Source organism: Megalobrama amblycephala, linkage group LG21 (genome assembly GCF_018812025.1).
Source record: "Megalobrama amblycephala isolate DHTTF-2021 linkage group LG21, ASM1881202v1, whole genome shotgun sequence".
Taxonomy (NCBI): domain Eukaryota; kingdom Metazoa; phylum Chordata; class Actinopteri; order Cypriniformes; family Xenocyprididae; genus Megalobrama; species Megalobrama amblycephala.
The window spans coordinates 23,064,607-23,084,281 of NC_063064.1; the positions used below are offsets into that span (position 1 = coordinate 23,064,607).

The 19,675-nt window shown below is 40.6% G+C and overlaps 1 protein-coding gene across 3 annotated transcripts in view; it reads left to right on the forward strand.

Moving 5' to 3' along the window:
* LOC125256206 (NACHT, LRR and PYD domains-containing protein 3-like) overlaps window positions 1–19,675 on the forward strand; it is a 128,698-nt gene that overhangs the window by 32,505 nt on the left and 76,518 nt on the right. For all 3 annotated transcript variants that reach the window (XM_048171968.1, XM_048171969.1, XM_048171970.1), the window contains exons 4-5: window positions 8,544–8,648; window positions 9,071–9,175. In XM_048171968.1, coding sequence (XP_048027925.1) covers window positions 8,544–8,648; window positions 9,071–9,175 — 210 coding nt within the window. The remainder of the gene's footprint in view (window positions 1–8,543; window positions 8,649–9,070; window positions 9,176–19,675) is intronic.

Consider the following 19,675-nt stretch of genomic DNA (forward strand, 5'->3'; position numbering starts at 1 on the left):
AGGTTTAAAAATACATTTTGTCAATGTGAAGTATGAAGTACTCACAAAATCTTAAGAAAAACAACTTTTATTGTGAATTAATTACACAGAAAGCGAGCACCACGCTTTCCCTTTGTAATCACAGCAGCTGTCAGTCAGTGCAGCGCAAGATCAATGATTTCAGCACACTTGTAAAAACACACATTTTATTCAATTAATCTAACTAAAGTGCACAATAAATATTTAATTTTTGAAGCTTTACTAATAGTCGAATTGAACACTGTGGAACACTGTGGTACGTCTTTATTTATTTATTTTTTATGCCGTCTTACGTTTGAATAACTAAATTAATGCTATGCCTGACTATTTAAGTGACTATATTCTGATTATAAACTAAGTATTGCACTACTGTTGCTCAACCAGTGCTCAACACACCAGCAAATGACATCTAACCGGAAGTTTTCGAGCTGGCTTATAATAATGCAGAAGTTCTAAAGAACGCTCCGTGCATATAGTCCATTGCATTATTTTACATTAAAACTAGCAGTAACTATGAACTAATGTAAACAAAGAATGCTTTTGTGCGCTGACGTCCTCCCACAGGTTAAGAGATTTTAAACAAACACTGTTAACTTCTTTAACTTGAGCAAACACTGCTAATACACATATACATTTGTTAATAAAACGAAAACATGCATGTTTTAATGCTATTGAATAAAAAGAAGCGATCCACTCGCAAGCCTCTACTCATCATGACAGTACCTGGATCAGTGAGCTGCGTCTCGGGCCGATGACGTCACTTCCAGGGAGGCATCTTGTACACGCCCCCGTCCCTTGACTCCACCCCCACGTCAAAACAGTGCCACAAAGCGAGACATGCAGAAAAATGAAGCCCAAAGGGAAAACGGCATTGCAAGCTCAAACTAGACTGACACGCAAAATAAAAGCAGCGTTGCAAATAAATTAATAGATATGACCATGGAAAATATGTATTGCAAAATCATTGCTTTTCGCGCTGTTTCATTTATGTTTTGCAATTCTTTATTTTTGTTTGCGAAACTTCATTTCTTTCTCCCAATACTTTATTTTCTTTTGCAATTCTTTATTTTTGTTTGCAAAAAGCACATTTATTTTCCTCAATACTTTAATTTTCGTTTGCAAAACTTTATTTTCTTTTGCAAAACTTTATTTTTTTGTGTATCTATGTGGCATTATTTTGACTCCATAGCCGCGCACAACTGATGAAGTTTAAAGCCTCAATTATTTCACCACGTTTTGATTTCTTTTGGTGTTTGCCAATTATGTCCCACCATTTGAGCATTTCATCATCTTAACATTTAATCCCAATGTATTGTTTCTTGAGTTTGCACAAGGTAGGCTCAACTTTTTTGTTCCATAAAGCAAACAATACGTCACTCTTTCCAGAAATGTTCCCTTCCATCCCCGAGGAGATCTGAATATCATACCATTAAACAATTAAAACAGACTTACCCATTCCTTGGTGAGATGGTCAGCTTTAATCCGTTCACAAGACCAACTGTGAAAAAATGTCCTCATTCTGACATCCGATCAAAGTAGATTTCAGCACCAGCTGACATAATGATTTTGGCACCATCTGTAAGGGTGGAACTCCTACAGGGAGTTCAGGCTGTAAGGTTTGCCGAGCGACTAAAGAAACTTTATCAGTAAATGTTAGAAAACGTCTCAGGTTACGTATGTAACCATGGTTCCCTGGGAACAGGGAACGAGACTCTGCGTTTGCAGTAAACGCTTTGGGGAACGTCACGTGACCCAGGTGTCTGAAAGCACCATCCAATAACTCATCATCTATCGTCTTGAGGGACTGTTCTGCAGGCAGGCAACCCGAAGCATGGCAAGGAAACGCAGAGTCTCGTTCCCTGTTCTCAGGGAACCATGGTTACATATACGTAACCTGAGATGTTCCCTTTTGAAAGGGAACTCTACTCTGCGTTTGCAGTAAATGCTTTGGGGAACGATATACCCATGCCTCCATGCTTGAGGAGAGTGCCTGCCAAAAAATATGGCTTGAGACAAAGGCTCCAGAGCAGTTAAAGGACTGCTTGGCAGCTCCCCCTCGGGTCACACCAGCTGTCAGTGACAGCATTCCCTTTGGCCAACAGCCAAAGCTGAACTTCACAAAGGCCTCCCCTTTTTTTAGGAGGCCCTAAAGAAGCTGCTAAGGCATCTGGAACCACTTTTCCGAAGAAAAGGTGGTCCCTTTAAGGGAATGTGGCCAAGGAACCAAAGGGAACCTTGGCCAGCCACTTAGAGGGGAACGAAGTCACCCCCAATGCCACCAGGGAGGCTGACCTGGTCTTGTTAAAGAACAGACTTAGTTCAGACCAACCCTGTCTGAATACAGAGCCTTTAAAATGCATTCTTAAAGAAGATAGTAGGTAAGAGTGACTGCAAAGAGGCAGAAACCAACTCAAACCCACGCGTAGAGACGGGCATCCTGGAGAGCAGAACTCAGCTGAGTGCTATGAACCCTCATATCGAGGGGAGATAATCCGCTCACCCTAGGATCTACCCAGTGCTTAATTAACACACTGAGGAGGCTGTGCACTAGAGAACCCTGATAAAGGGGAGCACAAACCAGCCTGGGGCTGAATCTTAGGAGGAGGCCTGATTAAGGCCTACCACCATGATCAGCTTAGGGAGCTAAGCACTATTATAAACACAACCCTGAAAGGGAAGTACAAAGCTCACCTAACAGGTGGACCATGCAAAGGGCACATACTCATGGAGGCCAAAGAGGGGCCTACAGCATGATAGTAGTTATATGTGAAACAGAAGTATATTCAGAAAGTGGCCTGGAAGGGCCAACCCTGAACGTCTGTCTTCGTTTCTTTCCTGGGGTAGACAGACAATTTCAATGGCAGCATAGGAGGCTGCACAGTGCCCTCATGACAATCCACCTAACACAATCCTACGAGCAGTGTACTCAGTAAAAGCACCTTTTACTCTTTAAGCAAGAGGAGTACAGCATACGCCAACACGTACCAAGGAAGGCCTGGAGGGGCCTATAACCTCAACAGACACGTGGTCTTCAGCTTGTGGCAGTGTTTAGGTCCCAAGCACAGTAAACAACCCGCCAAAGAGGAGGTTGGATCTACCACTTGGGCCCCTGGCCAGCGAAAGTGTATAAAAATAATTCTCAAAGAGAAATACACCCAAACATACTCCAGTGTGTTCAAAAAGGCGGCCCGCAGGCCTAGCAACCTCTAGGACACATGGCATAAGACTCGTGGGACGTTTCTAGGAGCAGAAAGATCCACCCTAGGCTCTAGGTGGCTCTTAACTCAACTAGAGTAAAATAACCAGACCACCCAAAAAGCCATGTATTAAAACTTCCTTAGAAGAAATACATAGAATGCTGCCACCCAACCTGAACAGGCCTGATTAGGGCCTATCTGTCAGGGTGGGGCATGGCCTTTTGGGGTGGTTTCACCTTAACTGACACAATCCAACGAGCAGTGTACTCAGTAAAAGCACCTTTTACTCTATAAAAAGAAAGAGGAGTACCGTGTACGCCAACACATATTAAGGAAGGCCTGGAGGGGCCTATAACCTCAACAGACACGTGGCATCAGCTCGTGGCAGTGTTTTAGGTCCCAAGCGCGGTAAACAACCTGTCAAAGAGGAGGTTGGATCTACCACTTGGGCCCTTGGCCAGCGAAAGTGCATAGAAATAATTCTCAAAGAGAAATACACCCAAACATACTCCAGTGTGTTCAAAAAGGCGGCCTGTAGGCCTAGCAACCACTAGGACACACAGCGTAAGTCTCGTGGCCATTTCTAGGAGCACAAAGATCCACCCTAGGCTCTAGGTGGCTCTTAGCTCAACTAGAGTAAAATAACCAGACCACCAGAAAGCCATGTATTAAAACTTCCTCAGAAGAAATACATAGAATGCTGCCATCCAACATGAACAGGCCTGATTAGGGCCTATCCGTCAGGGTGGGGCGTGGCCTTTTGGGGTCATCCTTACCTGACACAATCCAACGAGCAGTGTACTCAGTAAAAGCACCTTTTACTCTTTAGAGCAAGAGGAGTACCGCTTAAGGAAGGCCTGAAGGGGCCTATAACCTTAACAGACACGTGGCATCAGCTCGTGGCAGTGTTTAGGCACCAAAAACGATAAACAACCTGAGCAAAGGAGGTTGGATTTATCACCTGGGCCTCCGGCCAAACAGAAGTGTATACAGAGTTCTCAAAGAGAAATATACACGAACATACACCAGTGTGTTCAAAAAGGCGGCCCATAGGGCCTAGCAACCTCTTAAGACACACGGCATAAGACTAGTGGCCGTTTCTAGGAGCACAATAGATCCACCCTAGGTGCTAGGTGGCTCTTAGCTCAACTAGAGTAGAAATCAGCTGAGGGGCTAGCCACTCAAAATACTAAATACTGAACTCCACATGTTACACCAGAGGCCAAGGTAGGCCTACCTTAGTACACACGCGGCATCAGCAAGTGGCTACCCTAACCATACCACCCAAAAGGCCATGTATTAGGAATTTCCAAAGAGGGAATACATGAAACGCTGCCAAAACATCGAGAACAGGCCTGTTTAGGGCCTATCTGTCAACGATGGGGCGTGGCCGATGGTGGCATGGTTTCCCAGGCATCCTGCCATCAAGTCGACTAAGAAAAGAGGCCTTGAGGGGCCTACCATTCCAGCAACAAGTGGCGTTCAGCCTGTTTGCAAATTAAAAACACCAACCGTGCCAACGTGTGGACTAAAAAGGAGGCCTGAAGGGGCCTGCCGATTCAATGACACGTGGCTCCAGCTCGTGAATTTAAAAGGGGACCAAGCTACAGGGAACCAGCTCTAACCCAATCATAATTATGGGAAGCTAACTGCAACCTGCGCTAGGCTACACATTCCAACAGGCAATGTACCCTAAACATGTGACTAAAGGGAACCAAACAAAGCCAACATGGTCTAAGGGAGGCTATAAGGCCTATTACCTCAAACAAACACGTGGAAGGGCCTGTGGCAGTGTACATATGTGAGCAAACTATGATCAGTTAAGCAGCATTGTAGAAAAACAACTGCTAACTAGAAGGAGGCTAAGTATCATAAAGCCTACAATCCGAGTTATATGCAATATAGCCGCTAACAAGATCACCAGGGAGCTTAAATCGATACCAACTTTCCTCAAAAAGTGGTTCTAACTACCCTGAGTATGCAATCTAAAGGTGATGCACTCAGTGACAAATGAACCTCTTAACTGGGGAATATATAGTTACCATCCTCTAAAATAGAGGCCGCTTTACAGCAAAAAGGGCCTACTATTAAGAGAACAGGTGCTAACCTGTGGCAGCATAAGTAAGCTCACATATAAATGTAGGACAAAAGTCTAGAACTCAAAGTAACGTAAAACTTTGAAATACATGCTGTTTAAAAGGAAAAACACTCTCATACAGATCCTCAAATCTGTTCCAAGCCTTAGAGGACGAAAAGTTAAAACTATCATCGTCAAGTCAAACTTAGTGGCTCAGAGGAATTTATTTCCTATAGCATGAAAGTTCTAGGAAGTGGGGCCTAGCAATACCTGCATAACTTATCTATGCAAAGATAAGGGCCTACCACCTGAGAGACAGCATCAGGGAGTCAAAAACAGTCTACAACCTAGCTGTTAAATCTCACAATTGCACCTACATAAGCAAAGGGATAATGGGCATACGGCCTAACAACTCCCTCGGGAGGAGGCCAGAACTAGGAACTATACAACCTGACAAGGGATAGTATACATAAGGTTATGTAAATAACACACCTAACCTAGCTCTAGCCTAGCCGCTAAGCTATGGGCCTTCTTACATGGCCACAAGCCTAGTGAAGCCTGGGCTTCACCTCCAAATCTCATGGATAAGAGAAAGAAAGTGAAGCTCACAAGCAAACAATGTCAGGCGGCCGATTAAGGCCGACCTAAACATTGTAATATATAACGATGTAGCGGTTCGTACAGTTATTAATCAATTTATGGATGAAATATGAATATAATAATTCATAAGGTTATGAATAAATTATGATTCATATATCGACCCAACGGGGAATTAAACATATATTGTGCATTAATTACAATGAATTATAATCAATTACATATATGCTTAGTTCTGGTTTAATAATTACTTAGAGAAACTACCAGCTTGTCCAGCAAACCGTTAATTCTCATAGAATATTATGAACGGAGTTATTCTCTGGCCAATGAGAATAAATTCCTATTATAGCATCAAAGCCTAAAACGATCGAAAAACGTTAAAGTGACTTGGTCTTCAGTTGAAAGAACGAACGGAACAATCGAGCATGAATTAAAGTGTTTAATATATGCAGCTATGACTGAGATTATACGTCTAAAATATATACAGAAGGTATACACATATATATATACACAAGAGTGAAAATGAAGAAAAGACATGGAAAGAAAGATGATCAAAGGATGGCAAATTCTTTGTTAAACCTTTTTGAGAGAGAGCCAGCACAGAAATCAGTTTAGACAAATTCAGATAAATGATAATACTTGCTTATTGGTTCAAGTCCGTGTGTAGCAGTTTCAATGCGCCTGGCTGGGTTGGTCCTTTCAGAGAGGGTTTCTCCGGCGGGGTTTTCAAAAGAGGTTTAAGCTTAAGTAACTTAGCCGAAGAGAGAGAGAGTCTAAAGAAGTGGTCCTCCTGAGCTGCGCGCGTGGTTGGGAAGCCCGGTCACCTGAGGCGTCCGTGCACGAGGTGCTCGTGAGTCAGTCGGGAGACAAAGGAGAAGAAGAAGAAGAGGAGAGCGAGTAGAGACGAGGTGAAGGTGTGTGTCGTTGTTTTATGGAACCCAAGCTAACACACCTCCTGAATTGTAGCGACCAATAGATGCGCAGCACTATTTGGCGGGCAAAGTTGCTTTGTTTGGTCTCCTAGCTGAATTTGCATACTTGATGATTATCCGATCGGATTTCGAGATGGAGTACGTTCTTCACAGGATCATTAAACACATAGAAAAATGCATTTGTCCGTTTTGTGACATGTCTCAATGAATAGCTCGAGTCCGGAGCTTTACGGAGAGATCAAACTCGACAGATCAGAAAGGCATAGACAAGAAGTTATGGTTTACAGACAGGATTCCCCTATTAAAATGCACACTTGCACAAATACACTCATTTAAACACTAGGAAACATGCATAGGCTCTAAAATATATCATATATATATTCCAGCATAGTGGTAGTTCACATATACAGTTAAAAATGTATGATTGTGTGTTTCTGTATGTGCCTGTGTGTGTGTTTTTGTGTGTCCCTGTGTGTGTGGGGTGTTGGAATGTGGATCTGGTCAGTCTCTGGGGGGGGTGCTCCTTTTGAAGTCACCAAAGTGAGGAAGTTGCAGTTTTCTGTTTACCCTCGCAGGTCCACAAAAGTGTCAAGTGGGCTCATCTTATGGCAGACTATTCGGAGCCGAGATGGTTTTACAACCCAGTCCAGCATGCTAAAAGCGTTCTGAACATTCCCAAGTTTATTGATTATCCTGATACGTGTGCATATGCTACAACATTTACATATTAACTGAAGTGACGAGTGCTATCAACTTCAGTTTGCCCAAAAGAACCCCTAAATTTCCTAACTACATGCTCAGAAAACTATACAGGAAAATAAGGTCTTATTTTAAACGCACAAAATATAGACCCTCCTGCGGCTCAAAAACCGAAAAACTCCTAATGCTCCTTTTTACAAGAAAGGATAGAATCTAAGGTTCTTTTAAGCCTAAAAGATCCTCTTACTATCAAACGGAAATAGCGGGCTGACAGAAATAATGACTATGGGCCCAGCCATCAGTCTGACTATAAGAAGCATCTGAGCATGATATATGTTTATATATACACACATATATATATATATATATATATATATATACACAAACATGCATATATATATATATATATATATACATATATATATATATATATATATATACAGGAGGTGGAAGAACAAGAGGAGAGGGTAGATATAAATCACCCTATAGCTGGGGGATCGATTACAAACGCAACAGTGTTTACAATCGATCACCCGTCTCACCTTCGCTTCCTCCTCCTCCCGTCTGTCTGGGTTCAGATAAAAATCTGAATGGCTAGGGGTTTTTCCATGCCCTCCCCATGTAGTATTGGTTATACTACAATCACAAAATTAATGGGCAGCTGTTTCTTCAAGACCACAAAATGAGCAAGTTTAATCAATATCAAGATATTTACAGATAGATGAATTAAACCTGTCACTCATATCTTTTAAGTTATTGCGCTTGTGATAACGTCGTAGGTCACATGATAACGTCAACATGGCGGATGATTTCCGGATCTCATTCATACTTAACGAGATCAGGCTATATAGTATCTACTCTTTTAGTGCTCGTTAAGTAAGTACTATTCAAATTAAGTACCTACTCAAGTGAGTATGCGGTTTCGGATGCAGCCTTGGTTTGTTAAACTGGGCTTAGTTAAACATGAAACCTGAAGTATTCCTGTAATAAAGTGTTTTATCTTTCTGCTCTTTGTGTCATTAGTGAAAGATCAGACTCTCATGTGTCCATCTCTGTGTCTGTGAAGAGTGATCGGTCAAAAGGAGAAGGACCAAAATTCAGTGAGAGAAAACCATCAACTAACAAAAGGTATTTAATGTATTTCTTGTAATACCCATTTAATTTTGGTGTGCCATCGGCTACTGAAAGGAATTGCATGTATTTTGTGTTACAGCATTGCATTAACCTTTAAGATAAAGATAAATGTGATGGAAATTAAATAAAACAATAATTCAGAGAACACAGTGTCTGCTAGTCCGCTTTCCTCTTTATGAGCTCAGTCTGGAGCATCTTTCCAGTAATATAATAACAAGGAGGCATAAATTCACCATGGAAAATAGATCTTACAACTCAAACATGAATTATGTCCTTCCATCCATCTTCAGTCATAGATGGACAAAAGTGTGTCTATACTGCATTTAATTACTATTTGCAACATTAAACCCTTTCAAATGAGACTTAAGTATCTCCTGTAGTAAAATGTTTTATCTTTCTGCTCTTTGTGTCATTAGTGAAAGATCAGACTCGGATGTGTTCAGCTCTGTGTCTCTGAAGAGTGACTGTTCAAAAGGTCAAGGACCAAAATTCAGTGAGAGAAAACCATCAACTTACAAAAGGTATTTCATGTGTTTCTTATTGTTGAACACACATAGACTGTGCAGGGCTCGACAATAAGGACTGCCCGATGGGCCAGTGTGAACGACGCTCGGGACATTAGATGGAACTGTCACTTGCCTGATCGGGCCAGTGCTGTAGTTATATATTGTCTATAATATTGTATTTGTTGATTTAACTCACTGACATTTATAGAGTGTGTCCCTCACTTTACAAAAACCAAACCCATTTGAGTGCACGGCACGCATATACTACGTGACGTAGTCTAGTAGATTAGACTACCGCACGTGCATATTTAGAGTACGCTTTCACTGCGTGATTTAACATTAGTCTATTAAAATGCATTTAGAATGCCCCCAGAATTCAAGATAAGGACCCTGTATTACTCTTGTAATTATATAATTTAATATAGTTAACCAATATTACACGAAGAGTGCCATTTTTATCCAAATATAAGCATGATTACATATGTGATATTGATTTTATACAATGTACAGTTCAATAAACAAGCACTTTATATAAAGTGACTTACATTTTAGACACAAAATCACTTGCCAATGAAAATAGTTCCAAACAAAGTCCACAGCATTGTTTTGCGTCTCTGAACTTCCTGAATGAATCATCCGTTTGAATCGGTTGAATCTCAATGACTTGCTCATTAACAGGGACTTGCTGCCACCTCCTGGTGGGTTTATGTTCACATTTAAAGTATCTTTTCATTTCATTTTATAATTATTCAACAAAACATTATTTAACGTTTTATATTTTTAACATTTCCAAATATGCATCTGTAACTGCTCTTGACTGATTAACTTTAACCCTCTGGAGTCTGAGGCTGATTTGGGGCTTGGAGAAGTTTTGACATGCCCTGACATTTGTGCTTTTTTCAGTTGTTCATAAACATATAAATGACAAAAGTGTCATTACACTGTATTCAGCACAAACTAGGCTACAATAATATGTGAGGAACATGTACGTACATGTTTGTATTTTTGAAGGAATAATGTTTATGCGTGGTTATTGAAAAAACAAAAAACTTAAGTCACTGAAATAAGGCCAAAAAAAGTATATTAAATCTGTGTTCATAAGACTTCTGGGTATTGGAGGTTGTAGACTAGAGTTTTTGCTTCAGAATGAAGTAAAAATTATGCTGCCTACTCCTTCATATAAAACAATAGAGAGATTTAAATTTTCTAAGACACTTTTGGTCAAGAAACACAGTATGCATGGAGGCGTGAATCCTCATGTATAATGGGTGATTCTCACCTGAGAAGACAAAAGAATTGAATAATAATGACCTGAAATGACTTGCATATCAGTGGCGGCTGGTGCAAAAAATATTTGGGGGGGCGCAAAAAAAAAAAACAATTTAGAAATGCAGGAATGAATAAGCTAATTGTTAAATAATCATTTAACAAGTGATATAATAATGTATCTATCTAAAACATGGAAAATTCAGTATTTAAAGTAGGGATGTCCCGATCACGTTTTTTTGCCCTCGAGTCCGAGTCCGAGTCATTTGATTTGAGTATCTACCGATACCGAGTCCCGATCCGATACTTCTATAATACATGAAAAAGAATAAAGAAGAGCGAAAAAAAACTGATCTAGGAACAGTGCTTTTCAGGTTTTTCAGGAATCTAACAATCGTTTTCACGTACAGAAAATGGATAAAGTAATCAAATATAAAATATCACTGCATATTATCTTTACTGTATAAAATAAATAAAGATTAATCATTATTGAAGTTACAAAAACTATTCAGTCAAGAGCAGTGAGTGATTTCTTTGTTATTTGTTGTTTGATTGAACATTAAAAACAGGCAGCAGGAATAGTTTTTTTTCCCTATAAGACATGCACGATCCAGTACATATAGCTTACTGTTACACATGCGCTGTCTTTCTCGACTAATATACGTTCACTTAAGACATAACCGACTATGTTTGCTAGGATACTCGCTAAGACGGGCATGTTGACATAATTTTTGTATGAATTTGTCCGCTGAAGCGCAAGACTTGAAAGAGAACTCAGTATTTGCGCGCTGACTGAAATAAGCGTGTGTGCGCTTCGGATGAGCGCACACAAATCTTCTCACAGCGCGCGAGCTCTCTTTCGCGTCTTGTTCTTGGAGGTTTAAATCAGCAAGGCTTAAATGAGTTAGTTTAAACACAGACAGCAACGTGTGCTGTTCAGGTCTCACCTGTATCAACACCCGGGTGATGACGGCGTAAATGACTGGACATTAGAGCATACGGCACTCGCAGTAAACAGTTTACAAAGAGTGACTGTTTTGTCCACGCTTTCTGATTATCGTTGTTGTAACGTTTTGCGCATCCATCGACTGAAACATACATTATTTGAACTTTGTCTGTCTGTTTTCCACGTTGCTATTTTAAACAAACCATATTAACCAATAGATGCGTCGTCATTCGAGATGGACCGCGGTGCAAGTGCGTACCGAACCGTAAGTGGAGAACCGTAGGATTCGATTTTTTACTGAGAACCGTTGCACCCCTAACACATATATATCCGAGTCCTGATCGGGAGTTAACGTCCGATTCCGATCGAGTCTGAAACCACGTGATCGGGCCCGATTTCCGATCACGTGATCGGATCTGGACATCCCTAATTTAAAGCATGCCATATAGGGCTTTTTAAATTTAAATTTTTTATTTTTTTTTAAGATCCTGCCCAATATTGTCCTAGAAACAATGTTCATATTGAAGGCTATAAAAACAAACATGAATGTAACTGTAGTATATGCTATAAATTATGTGCAAAAAAGGGGTCAAATCACATTAGGCCTAGGCTACATTCTAAAAATGTACCTTTACAATCTAAAAACAAAATGTTTTTTGAAGCTGAAATTAAATACACTAAACTAAAAATGAAAATAAATAAAAACAAAAGAACAGATTAATAATTATTATTATTTTGATTACCCTACAATAGTCACTTTACACAGTTACTGCTATCGTACAAATACACTTAGTTGTAGGTTCGAAATTCTACATATGACATAATTATGTTCGCCAACAAAAACTAATTTTCAACAAATATTTTGAGCAAAATGTATTTTACTCAGATTGAACTCCGTCTGTTCGGCGCGCGGCGGCGCTCGCTCACGGATGTTTGTGCTTGCTGAAGGCTCGTCCACGCCTGACTGCAAAATGGAAATATTTTCTCGACTTTCTAACTTTTACAGATGGAGAATATGTCTGTGAAATGTAAATTATGCACTGAGGAAATTATTAAATGTCACTTCAGCTTAAAAAAAAAATGTTTCCACCAATCGCTGCACAAGTTAAGGTTACGTATGGTGACGAAAGCACGTTAGTGCGAGCCCTCCCGGAACCCATAGAGAATGCATTGCAGTGCCTGCAGTTCGAAAAAAAAGTTCTTTGAATGGAAGTCTATGGGAGCAGTCGGGGCAAATCTCTGCCAGACTGAAATGCCCAAAAAGAGGCGGTACTCCACAGAGCGTGACTCGGCGCTGATTGGACTATATCCAGAGGCAGAACAAACAGCCTAGCAGTGACAGCTAGCGTAACTCTGTGGTTGAATGCAATTGAAAAATCCGTCCCTTTCTCACTTTGGTGGTGCGTCGCCCTATTGCCCTAATGAAGAAACCGCCCCTGTTGCATATTAATGAGGCCTTTCAGTCAGGTAGGCTGTGAAAAAACCCTCTGTGATCATGCTGATAGCAGGATTAAAGTCCACTCAGGAAAAAAAAAAAAACATGATTTTTGTGATCTCATGCATGCACATATTATTGGATTCTCATACGTTTATATCAATTTTCTATACAGAGGAGTAATATTTATTATTCTATATTTATTGTTATCATTATGAGCGCTGGATGCTGTGTTTTTAATTCATACTTCAGCCGGAGGGCGCTCTGCCCCTTTTGTCCACAAATGCCTCAGTAAAAGAAGAGGCAAATCATGTGACAATCAAGGAACTAACAGAGGCAAGAGATCGCTAAATATGGCTATTCAAAACACTTTTCAAGACAATAAATACACGATTGAGATGATGTATGCATGTATTGACTGAATTTGCGTCTGAATAGCGCTCCCTCCGTGGGCGTGGCCGCATTAGCGGATAATGAGCTGAATCACAGACTTCTGACATGGCTCTCTTTTCATACAGATTACATAAACACGGAAGGTTTGTTTTCGATTTGACTTATATGTTTTAAAACCTGACATCTTAACGTTTTTTTAGACATAAGTGTAATTTTTTTGTCATTAGTATTCACTTTTACAGTTCATTTTCTAAGAACTATCAGATTGGAGTTCGTTGAGAGGGAGACGAGAGATCACGCATCATGTTAGTTTTCTTTATTTTACAAAAAGCACAACATTTTGTTTTTACTCTGAGTGTACACAAATGAAAGAAGATATTCCACAGATTAAAATGGTGTATAACTCTTAATTGTATGTGCAACATTGACGGAGTATTTTGAGTCTCTTTCACACTGATAAGAAAAAAACCACGGTGGTATCGCCGGCGATACCTTCAGACCTCAGAGTGTTAATAAAGTTTAAACTATAGTTATACATTAGATTACAATTTCTGTACCTGAAAATCTCCAGTTTAAGCCTATATAACCTGAAAAGCACTGTTTATTTCATTTGTTTATTCTGTTGTATTTATATTACTTGTAATATGATTATTTGGTCCTATTTTATTGCTTACTGTTTACTTGTCTAACAATATATATTGTTTTTGTTTTTTACATTTACAAAAAAAAATATTATTTTTTATTGTGGGGCCAGTGAAAATTTTGGCAGGGCAAGTAAAAATTTGAACCACTGGCCCGACCTGCTCAGCAAAAAAAATCCTTAGTGTTGAGCCCTGCTGTGTGAATAGACTGAATATTTTCATATATACTGAATATTTAGAGACAGACTGAATATTTTCAGCCAAGAATATTTTCATTTATCATGAAACTTTATCGTTCAAGATATCATTCCAATTTACAAACAGCAGTGCTATAAAAACCTAAAGGGAGCATCAGCAAAGGGATTGAAATTATTCAGTGAACAGCAGGCAGTGATTTTCTATTTGTCTTTTGTAGTTTGATTAACATAAAAAAACACACACAACTGCAGTTCTCTTTCACTTGAATTCAGGGTAAATAGGATGTTGACATCTAGTGGAGAAGACCTAGTAATAAGATTAACATCAATCAGATATTATGTTCAATGTTTGAGGAAATAAATCTAGAAAAATTCGATTCATGGCTTTTGAGAATCGATATCGAATCGACCACATTTAAAAAAACAAAAAAAAAAACGATTAATCGAAAATCTATTTTTTTGCCCAGCCCTACTTGTAATACCCATTTATTTTAGTGTGCTGACATAATGTCTCAGGTTACGTATGTAACCATAGTTCCCTGAGAACCAGGGAACGAGACTCTGTGTTTGAAATGCTATGGGGAACGTCACGTGACCCGATGTCTGAAAGCCAACTATCCAACAAATCCAATCCCTATTGGCCGGCGACAGCCTATGACGTAATATGGCGCAACACGGAAGTATAAAGGAGCGCCTGGAGAAACAGTCAGTATCCATCGTCTTGAGGGACTGTTCTGCTGGCAGGCAGCCCAAAGCATGGCAAGGAAACTCAGAGTCTCGTTCCCTGGTTCTCTTCCTTTCGAAAGGGAACTTGCTCTGCGTTTGAAACCCTGTGGGGAACGATATACCCACGCCGCCATGCTTAAGGAGAGTGCATGCCAAATAATATGGCTGACAAATGTCGAGCAGTTTCGAAAGTTTCGAAGGAAACGCTTAGCAACTCACCCTCGTGTCACACCAGGCTGTCAGTGACAGCATTCCCTATGGCCAACTGTCCAAGCTGAGCCTTCAGAAGGCCTTCCGCAGAAGGCCTACCAAGGCTGCTAAAGGCATCTGGAACCAACTTTTCCGAAGAGAAAGTGGTCCCTTCAAGGGAATGTGGCCAGAGAACCTAAAAGGAACCTCAGCCAGTCACTACACTGCGTTCCAAATTATTATGCAATTGACATATCAGTAAGATTTCAGTACAATAAACATTCAGATTTTAGTTTTTCTAAGTTAAAAAATAAAAATGTTTGTTTGTTTATTTATCCATGTCTTTTTAGATAACTGGTATCAATCTTAGACAAAATAATTTGCCAAGATCTATGGAAACCCTACGTAGAGGTTGTTCCACATTATTAAGCAAGTCACAGTTCTCATGCAATATGGGGAGGAAGAAAGATCTTTCTGAAGATGAAAAGCATGAAATGGTGCAATGTTGTGCAAAAGGCATGAAAACAACTAATATTGTGTGAAACTGAATGGAGATTATCAAATTATCATAAGATTTGTGAGTGATTTAGAGCACAGCAGAACTCGGTCAGATAAAGGCTTATTAATTAAAGTTCCTATCAAAAAAATTAATTGTATTAAAAGGGCAGCTATAAAAAAAAAGCCAGTGTTGAGCAGCAAACAGGTATTTGAAGCTGCTGGTGTCTCTGGAGTCTTGAGAGCCTCACCATGCAGGCTGGCAGTTGTGGGTAAAGATGCATTTTAGACACCACTAACCAAACCTAACAAAGAGAAACATTAACAGTGGGTGTAGAAATACATTTTCAAACAGTTTTATTGCTGTGGTGTTTTTTTGCAGCATGGGATAGTGCATAGTGCATTGTATAAATAGTGCATTGTACTATGCACTATCCTCCTTTTTATACCATAGCTGAAAATGGCCAGTTATGAGCTCCACATATCTTGCAAAAGTAATTTTAATACCCTCCATCTCACTTCCCAGTATTCCAGCCCAAATAATCACCCACCAGCTCCTTGCTGACGTCACAGTCTTGTTGGAACGTGGTGGCCATTCACCAACCATCCAGAAATCCATCCATTTAGACCATCCATTGTAGTACAGCATTAGTCAGTGAATAAAACTATTTAAAAATGAGTCTTCATGTATTTCTAAACCCACTGTAAATGTTTCTCTTTGTGAGGTTTGGTTTGGAGTGGCTGAAATGCATCTTTACGCACAACTGCCAGCCAGCATGGAGAGCTTCTTGAGACTCCAGAGGCACCAGCAGCTTCAAATACCTGTTTGCTGCTCAACACTGGCTTTTTTTATAGCTGCCCTTTTAATACAATTAAATTTTTTGACAGGAACTTTCCTCAATAAGCCTTTATCTGACCGAGTTCTGCTGTGCTCTAAATCACTCACAAATCTTATGATAATTTGATAATCTCCATTCAGTTTCACACAATATTAGTTGTTTTCATGTCTTTTTGCACAACATTGCACCATTTCATGCTTTTCATCTTCAGAAAGATCTTTCTTCCTCCCCATATTGCATGAGAACTGTGACTTGCTTAATAATGTGGAACAACCTCTAAGTAAGGTTTCCATAGATCTGGCAAATTATTTTGTCTGAGATTGATACCAGTTATCTGAAAAGACATGGATAAACAAACGAACAAACATTTTCTTAGAAAAACTAAAATCTCAATGTTTATTGTACAGAAATCTTACTGATTTGTCTCTTGCATAATAATTTGGAACGCAGTGTAGAGGGGAACAAAGTCACCCCCAATGCCACCAGGGAGGCCGACCTGGTCTGTCATAGGACAAACTTAGTCTTGGCCAACCCTTTCTGAGTATAGAATCTCCATAACACATTCTTCATAGTAGAGAGCAGGTAAGAGTGACTGCATAAAGGCAGGAGCAACTCAGACCCACGCATCCTGGAGAGCAGAACTCAGCTGAGTGCTATGAACCCTCGTATTGAGGAGAGTATAATCCGCTTCATCCTAGGATCTAATCAGCGCTTAACGCACTGAGGAGGCTGTGCGCTAAACACCTGTTTATACAGGGGAGCACAAACCAGCCTATGGCTAAATCTTAGGAGGAGACCTGATTAAGGCCTACCACCATGATCAGCTTAGAGAGCTAAGCACTATTACAAACATAACCCTAATAGGGAAGTACAAAGCTCACCTAACAGGTAGACCATGCAATGGGCACATAATCATGGAGGCCGAAGAGGGGCCTACAGCATTATAGTTGCTAAATGTGAAACAGAAGTATATTCAAAAAGTGGCCTGGAGGAGCCACCCTGAACACCTGTCTTGCCGGGGGCAGACAGACAACTTCAATGGCAGCATTAAGAGGCTGCAAAAGTGCCCGCATGACAATCCACCTAACACAATCCAACGAGCAGTGTACTCAGTAAAAGCACCTTTTTACTCTTTAAAGCAAGAGGAGTACAATGTACGCCAACACGTATTTAGGAAGGCCTTAGATGGGCCTATAACCTTAACAGTGTTTAGGCACCAAGAACGATAAATAACCGAACCATAGGAGGTATGTTCAGTATGTATATTCAAAAAAGCGGCCCATAGGGCCTAGCAACCTCTAAGACATATGGCATAAGTCTAGTGGCCACGTAGAGACTGGCAACCTGGAGAGCAGAACTCAGCTGAGTGCTATAAACCCTCGTATTGAGGGGAGTATAATCCGCTCATCCTAGGATCTACTCAGCGCTTGATTATTTGCACTGAGGAGGTTGTGTGCTAGAAACCCTGATACAGAGGAGCACAAACCAGCCTAGGGCTGAACTTCAGGAGGAGGCCTCATGGAGGCCTACAACCCATAATCAGCTTAGGGAGCTAAGCACTATTACACAGACAACCCTAGCAGGGAAGTACAAAGCTCAACCTAACAGGTAGACCATACTGTGGGCACATAATCATGGAGGCCAGAAAGGGCTCTACATCATGATAATACCTTTATATGGAGCATGGCTCACATACGAAAAACATTTCATCATATTAGAAGGACATTCAGTGGTGGCCTATGAAGAAACCTGTCTTGCTAGGAGCAGGACATATGACTCAATGACAGTAGTTAAACTGTAAAGTGCCCACATGACAATCCACCCAGACTCAAGGAGGCTGATGTAGTTAAAATCAAACCTCAGTAAGGTTTTACCACAAAAACTCACCCCTGAGAGATCAGCTACTCAGCAGAGTACTTGGAAAAGGCACCTTTTTACTCTCAAAGCGAGAGGAGTACATAACTGAACTCCAACATGCTACACGGGAGGCCCATAGGGCTACCTTAGTAAACACGTGGCATCAGCAAGTGGTGACCACAACCATACCAACCATCAGGCCATGCATTCAAGGATTTAGTTTCTAAAAAGAAATGCATATTACGCCACATACTCCACGAGAGGCCTGCTTAAGGCCTGCTCAACAGAGGTGGGGCGTGGCCAATGGTGGTAATGGATTCACAAGCATCCTGCCAGGATGTCAGCTAAAAAGGAGGCCTTATGGGGCTTACAATCTCAGCAACAAGTGGCATTCAGCCCGTTTGTCCATATAAACACAAACTGTGCCAACATGTAAACTAAAAGGAGGCATTATTAGGGCCTACCCTAGTAAACACATGGCATCAGCCAGTCCAAGACCATACCAACCAGCAGGCAATGCATTCAGTGGAAAACCTTTCACGCAAAATACTCAGAGAACGAATGCATATTACGGCACCATACTCCACGAGAGGCCTGCTTAAGGCCTACTCAACAGAGGTGGGGTGTGGCCGATGGTAGTATGGGTTCTTGGATTCCCAGGCATCCTGCCAACAAGTCAGCTAAAAAGGGGTCCTTGTGGGGCCTACAGTCTCAGCAACAAGTGGTGTTCAGCCTGTTTGCAGAGTAAAACACAAACTGTGCCAACATGTGAACTAGAAAGGAGGCCTGTCGGGGCCTACCGTTCCAATGACACGTAGCTTCAGCTCCGTGAAATAAAGGGAACCAAGCTACAGGGGACCAGCTCTAACTCAACAATAGCTGTGGGAAGCTAACTGCAACCTGAGCTAGGCTACACATTCCAACAGGCAATGAACCCTAAATCATGTGTGACTAAAGGGAACCAAACAATGCCAACATGGTCTAAGGGAGGTCTATATGACCTATTACCTCAAACGGACATGTAGCAAAAAGCCTGTGGCAGTGTAAACTATGTGAGCAAACTATGACCAGCTAACAGCACTTGTTAGAAATACAATTGCTAACTAGGAGGCTAATTAACCATAAGAGCCTACATTCAAAGTTATATGCAATATAAATATAAATGTTAACAAGATCACAAAAGGGAGCTAATAGAAACCAGCTTTTCTCATAAAGTGGTTCTATACTACCCTGAGTATGCAATCCAACAGGTGATGCACAAATAAACCTCAACTGGGGAATATAATAGTCACCAATCTCTACTATGAGAACAAGTGCTAACCTGTGGCAGCATAAGTAAGCTCACATAAAAATGTAGGGCAAAAGTCTAGAACTCAAAGGAAACGTAATGCTTTGTCATACATGCTGTTTCCAAATGAGGATAAGCTTTTTTCCCACACAGATTCTCAAATCTGTACTAAGCCCTAGAGGACGAAGACTAAAAGCTAGCACCGTCAACTCAAACTTGATTAAGAAAATCAAGTGGCTCAGA